This window comes from Macaca thibetana, chromosome 1, assembly GCF_024542745.1.
Source record: "Macaca thibetana thibetana isolate TM-01 chromosome 1, ASM2454274v1, whole genome shotgun sequence".
In the NCBI taxonomy this organism is placed as follows: Eukaryota; Metazoa; Chordata; class Mammalia; order Primates; family Cercopithecidae; genus Macaca; species Macaca thibetana.
The window spans coordinates 126279218-126300460 of record NC_065578.1 but is presented as its reverse complement, the minus strand read 5'-3'; the positions used below and the strand labels follow the sequence as shown (position 1 = coordinate 126300460).

At 44.8% G+C, this 21243-nt stretch overlaps 2 protein-coding genes across 4 annotated transcripts in view; one reads left to right on the top strand and one right to left on the bottom strand.

The window, feature by feature from the left end:
- GATAD2B (GATA zinc finger domain containing 2B) overlaps nt 1–19951 on the top strand; it is a 117842-nt gene extending 97891 nt beyond the window's left edge. For 2 of the 3 annotated variants that reach the window (XM_050753372.1, XM_050753381.1), the window contains exons 3-11: nt 4894–5023; nt 6027–6158; nt 6476–6607; nt 7097–7267; nt 8360–8675; nt 11431–11633; nt 12731–12841; nt 13014–13131; nt 14565–19951. In XM_050753372.1, the coding sequence (XP_050609329.1) occupies nt 4894–5023; nt 6027–6158; nt 6476–6607; nt 7097–7267; nt 8360–8675; nt 11431–11633; nt 12731–12841; nt 13014–13131; nt 14565–14698 (1447 nt within the window). In that variant the 3' untranslated portion in view covers nt 14699–19951. The remainder of the gene's footprint in view (nt 1–4893; nt 5024–6026; nt 6159–6475; nt 6608–7096; nt 7268–8359; nt 8676–11430; nt 11634–12730; nt 12842–13013; nt 13132–14564) is intronic. The other variant, XM_050753390.1, reaches the window with a different exon arrangement.
- Nucleotides 1–21243, bottom strand: part of RPS27 (ribosomal protein S27) — a 234813-nt gene that overhangs the window by 167037 nt on the left and 46533 nt on the right. The window lies entirely within an intron of this gene.

The following is a 21243-nucleotide window of genomic DNA, read 5'->3' as shown; positions in this document are numbered from 1 at the left end:
TGGGATTACAGGCTTGAGCCACCGCGCCCGGCCTTTTTTTTTTTTTTTTTAAAGATGGAGTCTCGCTCTGTTGGCCAGGCTGGAGTGCAGTGGCACGATCTCGGCTCACTGCAACCTCCGTCTCCTGGGTTCACACGATTCTCTTGCCTCAGCGTCCTGAGTAGCTGGGACTACACGCCAGCTAATTTTTGTATTTTTAGTAGAGATGGGGTTTCACCATGTTGACCAGGACGGTCTCTATCTCCTGACCTTGTGATTCACTCGCCTTGGCCTCCCAAAGTGCTGGGATTACAGGCGTGAGCCACCATGCCCAGCCAAACCCAACAATTTTTTTTTAAATGTTAATTTGGGGTGATTTTTAAAAATCATTTAAAGAGATGGGGTGTCGCTCTGTTGCCCAGGCTGACATGCATTGGCTGTTCACAAGCACTGTCGTGCACTATTTCCTCAAATTCCTGAGCTCAAGCAGTCCTCCCCACTTGGCTTCCTGAGTAGCTGGAACTATTAGGCATGGGCCGCTGTACCCAACATGGGGTGATCTTTTGAAACACAATCCTCTGGAAGCTTGGGGCTCCAGATATACTGACAGTTATTTCCATTTAGCCCTGAGATGTTGTATAATAATGAACAAGACTACTGGGCACAGTGACTCACACCTGTAATCCCAGCACTTTGGGAGGCCAAGGCAGGAGGATCATCTGAGGTCAGGAGTTTGAGACCAGCCTGGCCAACATGGTGAAACCCCATCTCTAGTAAAATTACAAAAATTAACCAGGCGTGGTGGCGGGTGCCTGTAATCCTGGCTACTTGGAAGGGAGGCAGGAGAATCGCTTGAACCCAGGAGGCAGAGTTGTAGTGAGCAGAGATTGCACCACTGCACTCCCAGCCTGGGCGACAGACCAAGACCCTGTCTCAAAAGAAAAACAAAAAAACAAAAAACCAACAGTGAGCAAAACTGATACATTCCCAGCAAGGAGAACCATAGTTTCTTTGATAGTGATAAAAGGAGGAAAGAGCTGGGTGCAATGGTGCATGCCTGTATTCCCAGCACTTAGGGAGGCCAAAGTGGGAGGATTGCTTGAGTGCAAGAATTTGAGATCTGCCTGGGCAACATAGTGGTACCTCATCTCTACCAAGAAAAGATGAAAGAATTTGAAAGCAGAAGGCAAGAGAAGTTCTTAACATAATAGCCATGTCATAATAGCCTAAATAGCTTATTTTACCATCAGTTGGTCAAGTTATGATACCTGTGAAATAAAGTATGTATGAAACCAACGCTACTAATGTTTTGAAATTCTAGAAAGACACGGCAGTTCTCAGCTTAGTTGTTTTTACTACTGGGATAAGGATTAAGAGCTTTATAGCTTCTGAGAATATGCCAGACTAAGTCACAAGTGATGTCACAGCAAGTGGGGCTTTTAATAATATCTCTCTAATAGGTAAGAGTTCATACTTAACTACCCCCAGTGTTGTAAATTACATGTATGTTTAGGAAAAGAGCAAAATAATTTCTCTCTGGGAATGTTTAACAAATGAGGCCAGAATCCTAGCTCATTAGTTTTTGAAAATTGAGGAATGAGGCAGGGCATGATGGCTCACGCCTATAATCACAGCACTTTGGGAGGCCAAGGCAGGAGAATCACTTGGGCCTAGAAGTTTAAGACCAGCCTTAGTAACATAGGGAGACCCCTTCTCTACAAAAAATTTAAAAATTAGCTACTCAGGAGACTGAGGTGGGAGGATCTCTTGGGCCTAGGAGATTGAGACTGCAGTGAGCCACGAACGATTGCACCACTGCACTCCAGCCTGGGTGACAGAGTGAGACCCTGTCTCAAAAAATAAAAGCAAAAATAAATACAAGAAAAGAGGCTAGGCGCGGTGGCTCATGCCTGTAATCCCAGGTCTTTGGGAGGCTGAGGCGGGTGGATCACGAGGTCAGCAGTTTGAGACCAGTCTGGCCAACATAGTGAAACCCCATCTCTACTATAAATACAGAAAATTAGCCAGGTGTGGTAGCGGGCACATGTAATTCCAGCGACTCGGGAGGCAGGAGAATCAAACCTCAGAAGAGGTTGCAGTGAGCCAAGATTGCACCATTGCCCTCCTGCCCGGGTGACAGTGCAAGAGTCCGACTCAAAAAAGACTTTGGCTTTGCCTTATCTGTGCTATCTACCTAATACTGGTGTGTTTATATCTGGGAATAAAATAATCACTTAAAGTTGTTCTCAGATATAACTTCCTGATAAATGGCATACAATTCCCAAATCTCCATCCAGTAATGTCTCTGTTTGTCTTGGCACTGGGCGGGCAGTTCCTAAACAGTAAGTGGCACTCATTTGAGCAAGGAAGAATTCCTTACCTTAGAAATAACTTGTAATATATATATCCAGCCAGGACCAGAATAGAAAGAGCTTCTACATGAAAAATCTTCCAGATTCCAAAATTACCCATGATTTATTTTTTATTTATTTTTAATTTGTTTGAGACAGAGTCTTGCTCTGTCACCCAGGCTGGAGTATAGTGATGCAATCTTGGCTCATTGCAACCTCTGCCTCCCAGGTTCAGGTGATTGTTGTGCCTCAGCATCCTGAATAGCTGGGATTATAGGCATGTACTACCATGCCCGGCTAATTTTTGTATTTTTAGTAGAGACAGGATTTCTCCATGTTGGCCAGGCTGGTCTCAAACTTTTGGCCTCAAGTGATCTGCCCACCCAAAATTGCCCATGTTAATCATAGACGGGGAGTATAAAGGAATATAGATATGAGAAGTAAATCACACTTTAAAAATGAATTCAGGCCGGGCACAGTGGCTCACGCCTGTAATCCCAACACTTTGGGAGGCAGAGGCAGGCGGATCACGAGGTCAGGACTTTGAGACCAGCCTGGCCAAAACAGTGAAACCCCATCTCTACTGAAAATACCAAAAAAAATTAGCCAAGCGCCATGCCGAGTACCTGTAATTCCAGCTACTGGGGAGGCTGAGGCAGGAGAATCGCTTGAACCCAGGAGATGGAGGTTCCAGTGAGCTGAGATCACACCATTGCACTCCAGCCTGGGCGACAGAGCCAGACTGCATCTCAAAAAAAAGAATGCAGACACTTTATTCAGGCCTAACCATTACTACTCATATTCGGGGTTAGAGAATGAAAGGCTCTTTTCTCCCTCTAGTGGTTTCTTTTTCTGTATTTCTACCTTCTCAGCTTGCTGTGTCTATGGCCGGCAATCTAGACAAACTTAATAATAGTTCACAAGATAGTCATTCTTATCTTTCTGTCCCCCTATTCTGTTTCCTTACCTAAGTTTGGTTGATTTTAGCAACTCAGATTTACCCTGTTGAGAAATTGAATGCTTATTCCAGTGATCAGGGTTGCCCTGTTCAAAAGGTATCCATGTCCTGACTGGGCATGGTGGCTCACACCTGTAATTCCAACACTTTGGGTGGCTGAGGCAGCAGGATCACTTGAACCTGGGAGTTCAAGACTAGCCTGGGCAGCATAGCAAGACCCCCACCACTTTCCAAAAAATTCAGAAATTATCCAGGCACTCAGGAGGCTGAGGCTGGGGGATCTCTTGGAGCCAGGAGTTTGAGAATGCAGCAAGTACCACTACACTCCAGCCTGGGCAATAGAATGAGACCCTGCCTCAAAAAAAAAATCCATGTGCCAACAGCAGTTAGGACAAGAAACCCTGAGAAGTGGACAGCTAGTGATCTGTGATCATTAAGGGTTTAAGTTGATTATTTAAGGCCAAATGGGAGGCCAAGGCAGGAGGGTCACTTAAGACCAGCTCGGGCAACATAGTAAGACCCTATGTCTACAAAAAGTATGAAAATTAGCCGGGCATGGTGGCACATGCCTATAGTCCCAGTTACTCAGGAGGCTGAGGTGGGAGGATCACTTGAGCCCAGTAGGTCAAGGCTGCAGTGAGCTGTGATCGGGCCACAGGACTCCAGCCTGCGTGACAGAGTGAGATCCTATCTCAAGAGGGGAAAAAAGAAGGACCAAAGAACAATCGACCTAAATACTCCCAACTACACTGACAATCTCAAGGAAGGTAGGATCTGGGAATGTATCTTTGAAGTCAGAGGAGAATTAGAAAATACAGTCATTGATTTGGGAACCTGAAGCAATTAGAGTTTCTGGAATTCTTGTTACTAGGTCTGAAGCAGTATGTGCCATTTTTTATCATCTTACACAAATAAGCATGATGCTTTTAAGGCTAACCCCAGAATAACCTAAATTAGAGTTATCTAGTAAATAGGATTAGGAGTAAGAGGAACCAATGTGGGAGATTTAGATTTCAAAGTAATTTCTAGACTCTTTGAGGTAAGATGCTGGATAAAACTCTGGTAAGTAGATGCAAGTTCAATATATTTGTTTCTGGAGGTTTAATCCTTTTCTATAAGGCTGTAGACATTATGCTTGACACTATTCCGTCAAATTATTAATACTTCCTTCTTTTGTGTATTCGTCAGTACCTACTCTTGGTGGGATAGACTATTCTTTTTTTTTTTTTTTTTTTTGAGATGAAATCTTGCTCTGTTGCCCAGGCTGGAGTGCAGTGGTGCGATCTCGGCTCACTGCAACCTCCATCTCATGGGTTCAAGAGATTCTCCTGCCTCAGCTTCCTGAGTAGCTGGGACTACAGGCGTGTGCCCCAATGCCCAGTTAATTTTTGTATTTTTAGTAGAGGCAGGGTTTCACCATGTCGGCCAGGCTGGTCTCGAACTCCTGACTCCAGGTGATCCACCCGCCTCGGCCTCCCAAAGTGCTAGGATTACAGGAGTGAACCACCGTGCCCGGCCCCCCTTGGATTTTTTTTAATTCAGCATAGATAAGAAATTTTCTTAACTTTTGTTGGAAATAGCTTATTTTTTCCTTTTCTTGTCTAGTGAGCCAGAGCGAGGAAGGCTAACTCCCTCACCAGACATCATTGTTTTGTCTGACAATGAGGCTTCCAGTCCCCGTTCCAGTTCCAGAATGGAAGAAAGACTCAAAGCAGCCAACCTAGAGATGTTTAAGGTAAAAAGAAAGAAGAATTTCTTTTTTCGTGTTACACTCCTTCTATTTTATTTAATTCCTCAAGAGTCTTAGTTCTGTTTTTTGACTGTTTACTGTTTGGATATAAATACCCATTGATGAAAACTTTATAGTGACTCTCGACTTCAAGGGCTTTTAAAAGGAACTGTTAGAATCAAGTGGAGATGACAGTTTGAAAAGCATGTGTGTAGGCCATTATACTCAATGTTATTTATCTTTGAAAAATGAAAACAAAAGTTCATAATTAAGTCATATAAAGTAAACCCTTGGCTAGAAGGATACCTTCTGCACTCTAACCTGAGTACCTGAGTATGAAGGGATTCCTAAGTTTTTGTGTATATCTAGAGGAAATGTGGCTTTAAGAGATTTAGGAATATTTATTTTAAAAGAAGACAGTGTGGCCAGGCGCTGTGGCTCACGCCTGTAATCCCAGCACTTTGGGATGCCAAGGCGGGCGGATCACGAGGTCAGGAGATTGAGACCATCCTGGCTAATACGGTGAAACCCCGTCTCTACTAAAAATACAAAAAAATTAGCCGGGCGTAGTGGCGGGCGCCTGTAGTCCCAGCTACTCGGGAGGCTGAGGCAGGAGAATGGCATGAACCCAGGAGGCGGAGCTTGCAGTGAGCTGAGATGGCGCCACTGCACTCCAGCCTGAGTGACAGAGCGTGACTCCGTCTCAAAAACAAAAAAACAAAACAAAACAAAAAAAACAATGTTTCTCTTTAGTCATTCTTCTTTTTGCCAGGAATCTGACTGATTAGCATTTATATGTGGTCTCTCCTTTAATTCTGTAAGCATTTCTTTGAGTACCTACTGAATGCCAGGCACTCTGCCAGACCCCAGTGATACAAAGATAATCCTATTGCCACTTTTGCTTCTTGTGAAAGATGAAGGTTTCAGAGCTAAGAAGTAAAGATTGTCTCTTGCAGGAAGGAATTCTGGGAACCTGCTGCCATAGCTGACAGTCTTGTTGTTTCCTTAGGGGAAAGGCATTGAGGAACGGCAGCAGCTTATCAAGCAGCTGAGGGATGAGCTACGATTGGAAGAAGCCCGACTGGTCCTGTTAAAGAAACTGAGACAGAGTCAGCTACAGAAAGAGAATGTGGTCCAGAAGGTAATGTGCCCCAGAAATAAGGGACTAAGGGAAAGTAGAGAAAAACTGGTTTGAGAGTAGGTTACCCCAGGTGGGTTCAGGTGGGTGGCCCATTTCTTCCTGGGTCCATAGTTTTTTAGTCTGTGGTAGTAGTGATTTTTTTTTTTTTTTTTTAATCTGAGGCCTTAAGAAAACCTTGACTCCCTTTTTCTGGTTTTTTCTGCTGGTTGACAAGAACTTCACACTGACAAGGAACTTTTAAAGTCTAGAAATGTACCAGATTTCCACCTCTGATTATTGGCCTTTTCCACAGTCTTATTTTCTCTTCCCTCTCCCAGACTCCAGTTGTACAGAATGCAGCATCTATTGTTCAGCCATCTCCTGCCCATGTGGGACAGCAGGGCCTATCTAAGCTTCCCTCCCGGCCTGGGGCCCAGGGGGTTGAACCTCAAAATTTGAGAACATTACAGGTATGTGACCCATAGTGGGATCTTAGTGTTGGAGGGCCCTGTCTAATCCTGTCTGTTTTTGGGCTTTTGTGAAGATTATAGAAGAACCTGGCCACGATAGAGGTGTTATTATTACTGATTGTTCTGTTGGTCCATTATGGCATGATTTAGTCTTCAGTAGAAAGATGAGTAACTTTCATCTTTCCACTGTAGTTTTTCTTATCTAGGGAATGCTTCCAGTTTCTCTAGAGAAGGGGTAGGTTTTCTGTCTAACCCTATAGGATTAGATAGTTTATACGAAAAAAAGCCAAGGACTTCCTAGCCACTAATCAGGGTTTACAGTGATGGTAGATTTATCTCATAGACCATTAAATGAAATTACCAAGTCTGGGTGTGTTCCTATGTTTCTACTCAGGTATTAACAGGCAGTGTTTTCCTTTTTGCATTTCATGCTGTGTTATACACAGCGTACAACCTGTGATTAGTTCTTTTCCTCTTCTTCCGCTCCAGGGTCACAGTGTCATCCGTTCAGCTACCAATACCACCCTTCCACACATGTTGATGTCTCAACGTGTTATTGCACCAAACCCAGCCCAGCTACAGGGTCAGCGGGGTCCACCTAAGCCTGGCCTTGTACGCACCACAACACCCAACATGAATCCTGCCATCAATTACCAACCGGTAAGAGAGAGCTGAGCCCTAATGTGGAAACAGAGAAATCCTTTATTTGCTTTGCTTGTCGAAAGAGCCATAGGTTTTAAGTTTTTATACATAGATAAACTCTAGGACAAAAGTGGTTATTTGGGTAGGAATTTAATTGAGAGCAGTCTCAAAAGTAGAAGCTTTGAGGAATTATATTAAAATAGTAGTAGAGGGCCGGGCACGGTGGCTCAAGCCTGTAATCCTAGCACTTTGGGAGGCCAAGACGGGCGGATCACGAGGTCAGGAGATCGAGACCATCCTGGCTAACACGGTGAAACCCCGTCTCTACTAAAAAAAAAAATACAAAACACTAGCCGGGCGAGGTGGCGGGTGCCTGTAGTCCCAGCTACTCGGGAGGCTGAGGCAGGAGAATGGCGGAAACCCGGGAGGCGGAGCTTGCAGTGAGCTGAGATCCGGCCACTGCACTCCAGCCTGGGCGACAGCGCGAGACTCCGTCTCAAAAAAAAAAAAAAAAAAAATAGTAGTAGAGAAGAGAGGTTATACAGCAGAGCAGCAGTAAGCTAAAAATCTGCCTAGAAGAGAGTGATCTGGGGAATAAGAAGCACAAGAATGTGTGACAGAAAGCAAAATCTTTATTTCTCTCTCTTTTTTTTTTTTTTTTTCTTTGAGATGGGGTCTCACTCTGTTGCCCAGGCTGGAGTACAATGGCATGATCTTGGCTCACTGCAACCTCCAACTCCTGGGTTCAAGGAATTTCCAGCTAATTTTTTGTATTTGTTGTAGATACGGGGTTTTACTATGTTGGCCAGGCTGGTCTCAAACTCCTGACCTCAAGTAATCTGCCCGCCTCGGCCTCCCAGAGTGTTAAGATTATAGGTGTGAGTCACCACGCCCGGCCTTTATTTCTTTCTTAGCAATTTTAGCTCATGGTCATCATCATTTTCCTTTCGTATGTGTCAGAGTTCTTTTTCAATGAATAAGTTGACCACCTCCTATTTTGGAGAAGCGAAATAGTCCAAACCAGGATCAGACATTGTCCTCTGCCAAGAACGTAAAAATTGGTCCTTTCTCCTACATTCCATGATTGACCCCATTCTCAATCTATTTCAGCAGTCAAGTTCTTCTGTTCCATGTCAGCGTACAACATCCTCTGCCATCTATATGAACCTTGCCTCTCATATCCAGCCAGGGACCGTGAACAGAGTGTCCTCGCCACTTCCTAGCCCCAGCGCCATGACTGATGCTGCCAACTCACAGGCTGCAGCCAAATTGGCTCTTCGCAAACAGCTGGAAAAGACACTCCTGGAGATCCCACCCCCTAAACCTCCAGCTCCCTTACTTCACTTCTTGCCTAGTGCAGCCAATAGCGAGTTCATCTACATGGTAGGCTTGGAAGAAGTCGTACAAAGTGTCATTGACAGCCAAGGTAAGGCTATTTCTTGAGCAAGTGGTTGCCAAGCCTAATTGACATAGGCAGAGTATCAGAGGGTACTGTACAATATTAAATAACTTCTCCTTCCTGTTATCAAGCCACCTCCCCTCCCTTCTTTACAGGCTGTTTGGGAGCAACATGTTAGAAGTGGAGTGTGTGTGTGTGTGTGTGTTTTTGTTTTTTGTTTGAGATGGAGTCTCACTGTGTTGCCCAGGCTGGAGTGCAGTGGCACAATCTCAGCTCACTGCAACCTCTGCCTTCCGAGTTCTGGCAGTTCTCCTGCTCCAGCCTCCCATGTAGCTAGGACTACAGGCACATGCCACCACACCTCGTTAATTTTTGTATTTTTAGTAGAGACAGGGTTTCATCGTGTTGGCCAGGCTGGTCTGGAACACCTGACATCAGGTGATCTGCCCACCTCGGCTTCCTAAAGTGCTAGAATTACAGGCATGAGCCACTGCACCTGGCCAGCCGGCTGGGGCCGGCCGTTCTGTCTGTCTGTCTATCTGTCTTCAGCTTGTTTTTTTTTCCCCTGCGTTAGGTCAGGTATCATTGAGGCTTGATGTTTTTATTTGTATTGTATCTATCTTATATTTTTTGTAGGACAGTAAGTTCTCACTTAACATCATCAGTAGTTTCTTAGAAACTATGACTTTAAGTGAAACAGCTATGGTGAAGGGGGTCCTCAAATAACACCATTTTATTATAACATTGGTAAGAAAAAAAGATTGGTTTTGTAGTATGTCGTTTCACTTAAATCACAGTCTCTAAAAACCTGTCAGCAACACTGAGGACTGACTGTATTTTGTTTAGTTCTTTTAAATGGTGGCTAGCATGATGCTTGCATAATTTGATAATAGAACTTCTTTCTCTTTTTTTTTGTTGTTTGTTTTTTTGAGACAGGGTCTGACCCTATTGTCCAGGCTTGAGTGCAGTGGTGTGATCTGAGCTCTCTGCAGCCTTGAACTCCCAGGCTCAAGCCATCCTCTCATTTCAGCCTCCTGAGTAACTGGGACCACTGCCATGTACCACCATGCTAGTTTTTTTCTTTTGTTGGTTTTTTTTTTTTTTTTTTTTGGAGACAGAGTCTTACTCTGTCACCCAGGCTGGAGTGCAGTGGCATGATCTTGGCTGGCTCACTACCTCTGCCTCTCGGTTTCAAGCAATTCTTTTTTTTTTTTTTTTTTTGAGATGGAATTTTGCTCTGTTGCCCAGGCTAGACAGTACAGTGGCATGATCTCAGCTCACTGCAACCTCCACCTCCTGGGTTCAAGCGATTCTCCTGCCTCAGCCTCCCGAGTAGCTGGGATTACAGGTGCCTGCCACCACGCCTGGCTAATTTTTGTTTTTAGTAGAGATGGGATTTCACAATGTTGGTCAGGCTGGTCTTGAACTCCTGACCTCAGGTGATCCACCTGCCTCGGCTTCCCAAAGTGCTGAGGTTACAGGCGTGAGCCACTGTGCCCTGTCCAAGCAATTCTTTTGCCTCGGCTTCCAAAGTAGCTGGCATTACAGATGTGTTCTACTACATCTAGCTAATTTTTTCTGTTTTTAGTAGAGATAGGATTTTGCTATGTTGGCCAGGCTGGTCTCAGACTCCTGGCCTCAAGTAATCTGCCTGCCTCAGCCTCCCAAAGTGTTGGAATTACAGGTGTGAGCCACCATGCCTGGCGGGGAACTTCTGTTTTTAATGTCAGTGTTTTTGCAACATTGTACTAAATTACTGTATTTAGTCTTTGACCTACCAATGCTTACAGTTGAGAAACTAGACACACTTACATAGATAACTAAGAAAGACCATATAAAAAGCTATAAACCAATACTAAACCATACTATAGAGTATTAACAACATATAGTCTAGACTAACTGAAGTTATTAAACTTGAATTTCTAAACATATAGACTTCTGAGAAAGCCTGCCAGTAAAGGAAAATGCCCAGAGGAGTCAGTATTAGCTATAAATAGATCACAAAGTGAATAATTCAGACACTGATAACTATTTAAAACCATAAATGTATATGACAGGGTAAGTACAGTCTGAGGTAAGGAGATACTAAGAAGCAGAAGTATTGGTTGAGTAAGACAGTGTCCTTTGACTTTGAATTGACACAGTATTTTCTTCTCAGTGTGATACAGTAGAAAATCAGGAAACATCCCAGCTTTATCAGAAGCTACCTTTGTTGTTGTTGTTGTTGTTGTTGTTGTTGTTGTTGTTGTTGTTGTTTGAGACTGAGTCTTGTTCTGTTGCCCAGGCTGGAGTGCAGTGGCACAGTTTTGGCTCACTGCAACCTCTACCTCCCAGGTTCAAGCGATTCTCCTGCCTCAGCCTCCTGAATAGCTGGGATTACAGGCGCGTGCCACCATGCCCGCCTAATTTTTTTGTATTTTTAGTAGAGACGGGGTTTCACCATGTTGGTCAGGCTGGTCTTGAATCCTGACCTCATTAGCCGTCCACCTCCGCCTCCCAAAGTGCTGGGATTGTAGGTGTGAGCCACCGTGCCCAGCCAGAAGCTACATTTCTTCGACTTCTTTCCTCATTTGAAAATGAGGATGGCACTGTCTGAATTCCCTGAAGTGATATTGTTATAATCAGATGAAATAAAAGTATTTTGTAAATTATAGAATATCTTTTTTGTAGAGTCTCTTTCTTTAATTCAACAGAATTAAACAACTGGAAAAGATCTGTTTGATTAAGAGAAACAGAGGCGATAGGAAATGTAGAGCCACTGACTGTTTTTGTTGGTGTCTAGGCAAAAGCTGTGCCTCACTTCTGCGGGTTGAACCCTTTGTATGTGCCCAGTGCCGCACAGATTTCACCCCTCACTGGAAGCAGGAAAAGAATGGTAAGATTCTATGTGAGCAGTGTATGACCTCCAACCAGAAGAAGGCTCTAAAAGCTGAACACACCAACCGGCTGAAAAATGCATTTGTGAAAGCCCTACAGCAGGAACAGGTAAGAATTCTGGCTGCTCTCTGGCCACCTGTCCCAGTTTTTTTTCCCCAAAGGGTCATGCCTTCTAGTTTGCAGGAGTAGTTCATGTGATCCCTACAGGTCCAGAGGTTCCCTTTTTGTCTCCTTATCATTCTGTCCCATTTCCATTTGAGCGAGTATTCTGATTAAGAACACAGTAAAATATAATGGCTGAGGTTAACAGAAAGGGACAGAAAGCTTGGGGCTCTTGGCTTTTCCATAGCACTCTATTCTCATCTTCATTTTCTCCTAAAACAAATAATAGATTTTGGTGGGAGGAATTTATATTTGTACTATAAATCTCTTTGAAACAGTTATTTACAGTGCATATTTGACAAGAAATGACAAAAGAGTGAATTATGAAGTAGCCCAGTGAAGAGTAGTGGTTCTGGAGTATGTGAACATCTCATGTAGCAGTTAGAGGATGAGAGTATCTTAGAGAGGGAAAAATGTGTTGGGAAACTCAGATCCTTTTCTTCCTATTTCCCACTCCACCCATCAGACTCCCTTGTTTGAGTAGCATCATGGACTCCTTGGAAAATCGGGTAGGCAGGAGTCAAAAATAAAACCCCATTTGTGCTCTAGGACTGGTGGTAAACAAATAAATAAATAAAAATTTTTAAAAAGAAAAAGTGTTGAAATAAAACCCCAGTAATTCATCAGCCTTAATTATATCAGTTGGTTCATCACCTCTAGCCAACTTCTGAGAGCCAGCTTTCCTGGAGAAAGAGAGGAGGATCCCATGATCAATGAAGCAAGTTAGCTGCTTATACCCGGAATCTCAGTGTACCACCCCACCAAACTCTTTTGCCTTTTCCATATTCCACCAACTAGCCAACAACATTAGAGGTTAAGAATACCTCTAGGTTTTCTGGTTAGGAAATTGGGTGGTCCAGGCGCAATGATTCATGCCTGTAATCTCAGCACTTTGGGGAGGCTAAGGTGAGAGGATTGCTTGAGCCCAGGAGTTCAAGACCAGCCTGGGCAACAAAGGCAGATTGTGTCTGTATTAAAAAAAAAAAAAAGAAGAAGAAGATTGGGTTCTGTCCTACTCAACCTGATCTGATGACTCCCAACAGGAAATTGAACAGCGATTACAGCAGCAGGCAGCCCTCTCCCCCACTACAGCTCCAGCTGTGTCCAGTGTCAGTAAACAAGAGACCATCATGAGACATCATACGCTTCGGCAGGTAAGGAACTTTTTGCCTAATCCTTATTTCTTTAGAAGATTTATCAGCCATTTATCACAGTTTGTCCTTTCTATTGTGGGAAATCATACTCTTCTTCTGTACCCCTTATCTTTGCCCTCACTTAACATTCTATCATAGCAAAGTTGTATCAACTGTCTCCTCATCATTGCAGGCTCCACAGCCCCAGAGCAGTCTCCAGCGTGGCATACCCACATCTGCCCGCTCCATGCTTTCAAACTTTGCACAGGCACCCCAGTTGTCTGTGCCAGGTGGCCTCCTTGGTATGCCAGGTAAGGAGGATTAATCTGAAAACGTTTCCCATGGGTCAACTGTTAGTATACAGTTCTGTAGCAGCGCCTTTAGGGGAATTGTTCCTTCCTTTACTTTCTGTTCTTTCTGTAGGGCATGCACCCTCACTCTTCTGTTACTCAGCAAATGTTTGCTAAATTCATATTACATTCCAGTCACAGTGCACTAGGGTTTTGGTGGTGAAAATGACCCAGATCCTACCATTATAAATTTAACTTTTAATATCCCTTCAGTAGAAATGTGGTTATTGATCTCTTTTGGCCGGGACAGCAGGGTTAACTGTTCAGTTTGAATGATCCAGGGATGCTTCTACACAATCTGCAGTCTCTGCAGTCATAAAATCAAAGCTGATTTAATGATTCTCTCTCTCATAATTATTCATCTTCCTCTCACCACTGTTTCACTTGTCTCTCCTATACCATCAGAAGCATGTTCATTATTCTTGGTAGGACTGAAATTTTAGGAAGTCCCCTTTTCCTAAAGCTTAGGAATATGAGTGGGGATTGAAATAAAGTTGCTCTGTGAGGCGCGGTAGCTCACACCCGTAATCCCAGCACTTTGAGAGACCGAGGCAGGCGGATCACTTGAGATCAGGAGTTTGAGACCAGCCTGGCCAACATGGTGAAACCCTGTGTCTACTAAAAATACAAAAATTGGCTAGGCGTGGTGGCTCATGCCTGTAATCCCAGCACTTTGGGAGGCCAAAGCGAGTGGATCACCTGAGGTCAGGAGTTCAAGACCACCCTGGCCAACATGATGAAACCCCATCTCTACTAAAAATACAAAAAATTAGCCCAGTGTGGTGGCGGGTGCCTGTAATCCCAGCTACTCAGGAGGCTGAGGCAGGAGAATCGCTTGAACTTAGGAGGCGGGGGTTGCAGTGAGCTGAGATTGTGCCACTGCACTCCAGCCTGGGCAACAAGAGCAAAATTCTGTCTCAAATAAATAAACAACCAGACAAAATTAATTGGCCAGGTGCAGTGGCTCACGACTGTAATCCCAGCACTTTGGGAGACTGAGGCCAGTGGATCATTTGAGGTCAGGAGTTCAAGACTAGCCTGGCCAACGTGGTGAAACCCCATCTCTACTAAAAATACAAAAAATAGCTGGGCAGTAGTGGCACGTGCCTATAATTCCAGCTACTCTGGAGGCTGAGGCAGGAGAATTGCTTGAGTCTGGAAGGCAGAGGTGAGCCAAGATCGCACCACTGCACTCCAGCCTGGGTGACAGAACGAGACTGCATCTCAAAAAAGAAAAAGAAAGTTGCTGTTGAAATAAAGCTAACCAAGTGTGGCCAGATACTGGTAAATTCTGCTTCCTTTCCATCTCCAACTCTGCAGCCCAAGGGTAGAGCAGAAGGGAATGTTATTTCCTCTTTTAATACCTGCCCTCCACTTTTGTCTCCTGGGTCCAGGTGTCAACATTGCATACTTGAATACTGGCATCGGAGGACACAAAGGCCCCAGTTTGGCAGACCGACAGCGTGAATACCTTTTAGACATGATCCCTCCCCGGTCTATATCGCAGTCCATCAGTGGACAGAAATAACGCCTGTTCCACTTGTACTGCCCCATCCTTGAATCCTTTATCCCTTTCCTCTTTCATTCCCCCAACTTCTGTCGCATGCAGTGCCTGTACTGGTGCCTACCATACACGGAAAGCAAAACAGAAAAACAGAAGACAAAAAATAGAAATCAGCAAGAAAACACACGCCCTGCCCTGCCACCTCCCCTTTATTTCACACTGCTGCGATCTGTTTTTCTGCCGCTCTGTCTTCTCTCTTCAATTTTCTTTAACAGTGAGGTGGATCTTTACCTCTGATAGAGGTCAGAATGAGGTCCTGGGGAGAATCTAAGCCCTCCAATGTGTGTTTCTAAAGTTGTTTTATGCTATAATTATTACCATTTTTAATGATGTTGTGTGTCCTCCCTTTGTTCAGTGGACGGTTAAACCTTCCCCCACTCAACCAATCTTTTTCTTTTCCCTTTTCTTCCTTTTTTTTTTTTTTTTTTTTTTTTTGTAAACACAAATGATATTCAGTTCAATGATACGAGCATTGCAGATTGCAGTAGGGGTCCCAGCTGCCGAGTAGGACATGACTAAGAGTGTTAGGGGCAGAAGTTTTGAATGCACTTAACCGGAGGAGGGTGTGGGGTTGGGGGTATCGAACAAGGACGAATAGCACCCCACCTGTGGGTGTTTGGGGGCTGGACAATTTGGGTGGCAGTGTTTAGTATTGAAGTTGGACTCTAAGAATGAGGGGAAAGAGCCTGGAGGGAGGAGCTTTAAAACTCAACCACTCTGGAATTTACCCATAGAAGACAGGGAGAGAGAGGTATGAAGATGGGCTTAATTATGAGCCAGGGAGGATTGAAACTAGGTCCTGCCCTTCTGGATCTTGGGGAAATAAGACCTATCTCCTGACCCCAGTGGGAACACGGAAGTCTATTCCAGGCCAACCAGCCCAAAATTATTTCATCTTGTATCCTTTGTAAAATTATCTCTCACCCCACCCTGCTTTTAAAAATTCTAATCTATCCCCTCTAACTATAGCCCCATCTATAATACAGAGGAACGGCTGTTCCAAGACTGTTTGCTGGGTGTCCCACAAATTGGATGGACATGAATGAGTCAAGTGACAACAGGAGGAAATAGAGGAAAGAAGGGATCTCGCTCCCAACAGTTGAGATTCTCATATTTGCCTATCCCTCTGAGTGCCAGGAGATGAGAGCCTGGGGGCACACAATCAGGTTGGAGTCCTGTCCTTACTCTGCTGCACCAGCTGCAGAACCAACTGCTCAAAGCCAAACAGTTCGTGGCAAAACCAGCTTAGGACCTCTGCTGTACAAATAGTTGTTTCCCGCCCCCAGAATGATACTAATTTTGTCTTTTTTTTTTTTTTTTTTTTTTAAGCGCTACTAATGTAGAGAATGAATTGAATTGTGCAATGTTGCTGTTCTGGGGATTGGGGAGATTAGCATCCCATTTGCCCACACTGTGGGAAGAGGGAGTGGACCAGGCTGTTTTTGAAGTAAAGGAAGCCCCTTAAAGGTATGGGTTTCTGCTCTTCTCATAGTGTACACCCACCTGCCTCTCTGGCTCCAGAAGCTGCCAGAGTGCACTGGGGGCAATGTTCTCAGCAGAGAAGAATGAGGAGAAGTTTAATATGTTGCCCTTGAAAGTCACCTGAGGAAGTTTCCCCACTTTTATTTTTTAAAATTAATTTTTTTAAAGAAGGCACTTTTAAAATTAACACACACGAACTGCACATCTTCCCCATAAAATTTGGAGGTGGGGTGGGAGAAAGAGCTAAAATCAGGCTCAGTTCCCCTACTCTGGCCTCTACTCCCTACACCCCAGTGCCACTGTGGGTGACTATACTGGCCCTACGGGCCTTCCTGGCTTTTTTCTTTCCTCCCTTTCCCCCAAATTCATTGAGCACTTAAAGGAGCAGAGATGCAGCCAGTGTCTGGGCTCCCCCAGTGGTGAAATGATCTGGAAGCTAGATGCTAGTAACAGGTAGTGATTGGGTCTTTTCGAGTATTTTTCTGGGGAATGTGGTGCCCCTGACTGTAAGTGGTGGGAGAGGGAGGGGGGGTTAATGGAACTGGGTCTGGGATTATTTTAAAATTATATATATATATATAAAGATATATTCTTACATCTTTTCTTTGCCCTCTGTGCTTTGAAAGCACTGGATAAATTGTTTGGTTTTGCTTTTCTCTCTTCCACAAAATTGGAAGCTTTTTTTAAAAATATTTTCCCTACAAGTCATCTTGCCTTGTGGCATGTCTGTCTAGCCTCTTCCTCCCTCCCTCATGATGAAGTGCCATTTCTGTTACGTCTCCCTCTCCCCAAGCTCAGAGGTGCTCAGAGGTACGAGATGCCCAAGTTTGTCAGTTGAGATTAAAAGTAAGGAACAGAGAATGTGCAATACTGTCTGGCTGTGGGCCGTCCTTGCCCTGCCCTGAGCTGAGTCCTTTCCCTGGGAGCCAGGCCACCTTAGAATGGGGTTTGGAAGTAAGATGTGTAGAGTTGGGGAATCATGGAGAAGGAAAGCCTATAGTCAGTGCCTGCTTAGGTGCTGAGGCCATAGGGGAGATGGTGGAATCTTCCCTGTTTTTATCCCCTCAGGGTCAGTTACATAGAAGCTGCTTCTTGACTAGTATAGCTCGGTGACCCTTTGTTCAACCGCTGAGGTTTGATTTCTTACCCTTTCTTCTCCCCATTTTCATACTCTTCCCAGGGATTAGTGATGGAGGTGAGGTCTCCCTAATCATGATAAAGTATTAACCTTCCACCTCCTCCCTTCCCTCCTCCTTCCTCATCCTTCTGTCTTCCTCAATTCTCTTTCTCTTTTTCATCACTGATTGCCTTGTGTCCCTCCAAGTCTACTTGTTACTATCCATCTCAAGGCTCTGGGCCGTGTAGACACTAAACCTCATGCCCTAAGGACAGGAGGAAAGACCCTCTGTTTGGAACATTATTAGTAGAGTGAGGATCCCACCAGTTCTGCCTGGCTTCCTCCATCCCCAGAGGCACTAAAAGCAGTAGTTTAAGGTTGGTGTCTTACTCCCTAGAAGCCTGAAATGGGTGAAATAGTGGTAAGGCTTGGGTAAAACTGGGGGACAGAGGTTCTTATTTGTCGATTTTATTTTATAATTTGACCACGGCATCTGGACTCCCTCTATCCCTGGAATAAGTATTTTTCCCACATTTTTGGATATATGTATGGTAGACAATTTTTTTTTAAGACACAGAGATAAATGTTTTCCTGCTTTGGTTACCTTTCCTTTCCCCTTTAAAAGGAATTAGCTATAGAACTGCTTTGTAAAGATGCTTCTTGATATTTTACTTTTGTTCCTTTTCCCTAATCATTCCCTTTTCTCCCTACTCCTCCAGAAGGCATAACCCTTCTCTCCACACCCCTACCCCCAACCCAGTCCTAGGCTCCCATCCTTTCCATCAAGACCTTCATTAGCTTATGATATTTGCTGCCGAGATGTTATAACAAGGACTCATTCGTGTATATAAGCTATTTCTTGATCCATTTAAAAGGAATTGTACATTGTGTAGAAAAAAAAAAAAAAGCCTGAAAAAGAGAAAAAAAAGCCCTAGCCATGGATATTGTGAAACTGTGTTATGTCATTTTGTAATGTGCCCGTTTGTGTATGATCCGTGCAAAAGGGTTTCTGGGGAAGGGGAGGGGGTAGGGAGGCAGGGCTGTGGAGGGTGGGTAGGGGAGTGGGCCGGGCCCAGCACACTGAGACTGGCAGCTGCTCCAACCCCATCCCTCCTTAGAGATGCCACCTCCCCCACCACCCACCCCTAATTTGTGCCTTGCCTCCCCACCCTGGAGTAGTCCCTCCGGGTCACCAGCACTGCCTTGGCAGAGCCCACTCCCTACCCTAACCTGCCCACCCTCCCTATCCCCCAGCATTAGGTTGATACTGTGGGGAAGTGCTGGGGGTTGGGAGGTAGCCGAGGAATGGGGCAGTTCCCGGGGGCATCGAAACCAAGTATTATTATGAATTGTAATTGTATTTGCACTGTTTTTTTTTCCTCTGATTGCATCAGCATATATACAATATACCTATATAACAAAATTCAGTGTCAAGCTTTCTTATGCAAGGGATTTCCCCCACCCCACCTCCTCAAAAAGGAAAGAACCTAGTCTTACGGGCCTTTGAGGGTGGATTGTCAGGGGATGATAGAAAGGATTTTAATAAGTCATCCTGAGGAAATTTCACCTAGTGAGAGCCACATCCATCTGCACAGTCTTAGGCTGTGTGAACCGAGGTGAGGCTGAGCTCCTGTGAAAGCCATGACCTCCTGGTCCCGGACTGTGTAGAGTAAAAAGAACCACCAACACAAAAGGGGTTGAGGGGGCTGCAATCTGGAGACCTGGGGTCTCCTTCTAACTTGCTATGTGATCTTTGGTAGTTAGTTTTCTGGGTCTCAATTTTCTTATCTGTGAAGTGAAGCGGGAGATCATCTGGCCACCAAGTTTAAAATTCTGTACTACTTTCCTCACCTGCCAAAGCCAAAAAACAACTTGAGGTGAGGAAAGTGTTGAGCCAAGAAACCAGGGAGGAACTGAAAGTGACTCGTGTTGAAGTGGTTATGTGTATGACAGTGCCCTTGGAGAGCTGCCAGTCCTCTACGGTTACCCTTGATTTGGGAGAGGCAGCAGAGTCTTGTCCAGGGTGTCAGACCAGTGACATCTTTGCCTTTATGCCTCTAGTCATCTGAGGGCAGGGACCAGGCCTCAAGCCCCATCTCACAGCCAACCACAGAGCCCTTAAGGGTGGTTGACAACTGAATGCCCCAGGTTGGTGCTCTTAGTTATTTACTCCCTTCGTGAGCTACAGGATATGGAACTTCCCCATCTTGGTGATAAAATAGGAGAGCGCAGACACAGCCCACATTTTGTCTCCTTCCCTCAGATTTCATCTGAACCCCCCTAAAGGCAGCTGTTTCACAGTCTGTCTCCTTCAGGGGCCCAATTTCCCCACAGCCTGGGCTGAGTACTCCTACTCTCTTCTTTAGGTTCTGGGCTGATAAAGCCTGGAGAGGGTACAGGGTGATGGGTGAAGCCCTGGTGAAGGTGGAAGGATAGATTGGGGTTGGGGGGTGGGGAGCAGGGAGGTGGGATGGGGAATGGCCTTCCCTGAATAGGGTGGGTGGGAGGGGAACAAGACCCTTTTGCACAACTCTCTTTAAGTTTCCTTTATTTCTTTTTTAACTCATTCTGATTTTCTGCATTGTGTTTGGGAAATAAAATGAAAAAACTAAGACCAATAGAAACTGGTTTTCAAAAAGGCAAATACACTCCCATCTGTTTCAGATGCTGCTGAGCATTTCAGCAGTGACAGATTCAAATAATAAGCTAATTTTTGGAGAAAGGATTAAAAGAAAAAAAAACTTTGTAATATTTATCACTTGCAAGCTATGTTTAATAAAGAAAGGAATGGTTTCTAAAGTTTCCTGTGGCTTGTGCTTTCGTTATGGGGCTGGGGGTGGCAGTTTGGTGGGATAATTTTTGGGGTAATTGGGAGATGAGCTATGGCTGTCTTCCCTAGTGAGTCCAGCCATGGACTGAGTGCTTTTGGTTTGTATCCTTCTCTTTGATAGTGATGATTATTTAAAGCCCTGACCTACTTCTGTGTTCTTGTTCCCCTCCAACTCTAGCTGGAGCCAGTGTTCTGGAAGCCACCAACCCCACGTTAGTTATCTGATGACTTCAGGTCTAATGGTATCATGGGGAGAGGGCTGGGTCTCCATTCTCTCCTAGGGAAAGGTGTCCCCTAGCAGTCCTTGGCCCTTTCCACCACACTGCTCTGGTCTCTAGTAACAGAATCCTTTAGTCAGGCACAGTGCTGCATGCCTATAGCTACTCAGGAGGCTAAGGGGGGAGGATCACTTGAGCCAGGAGATCAGCCTAGGCAATGTAGTGAGACCCCATCTCTATAAAAGAAAATAAATATTTTGTAACATGCTTGTTCGTCTAGATGGTTGCCCCATACCAGCAGGGGCTCACATTGCTGTTTTCTTTTTTTTTTTTTTTTTTTTTTTTTTTGAGGCGGAGTCTTCACTCTGTCACCCAGGCTGGAGTGCAGTGGCACCATCTCGGCTCACTGCAAGCTCCGCCTCCTGGGTTCACGCCATTCTCCTGCCTCAGCCTCCCGAGTAGCTGGGACTACAGGCGCCCGCCACCGCGCCCGGCTAATTTTTTTTTTTGTATTTTAGTAGAGACGGGGTTTCACCGTGTTAGCCAGGATGGTCTCGATCTCCTGACCTCGTGATCCGCCCATCTCGGCCTCCCAAAGTGCAGGGATTACAGGCGTGAGCCACCGCGCCCGGCCCACATTGCTGTTTTCTAGCAAACTACGGAATATAGTTATTTAACAATCTGAATACAACATCCCCTGAAAGATCTGGAACTGCACTTTCTCACCATCTCATCACTCCCCGTCCCCAAGTTTTTCTTTCAGCCGAAAGCATTAACCAGATCCTAATTTATTTTTTCTGTTTTGGTTATTTATTTCCAACAAAGCAGTTAGACCAGGCCCAACCAGAGAAGAGGATGTCAT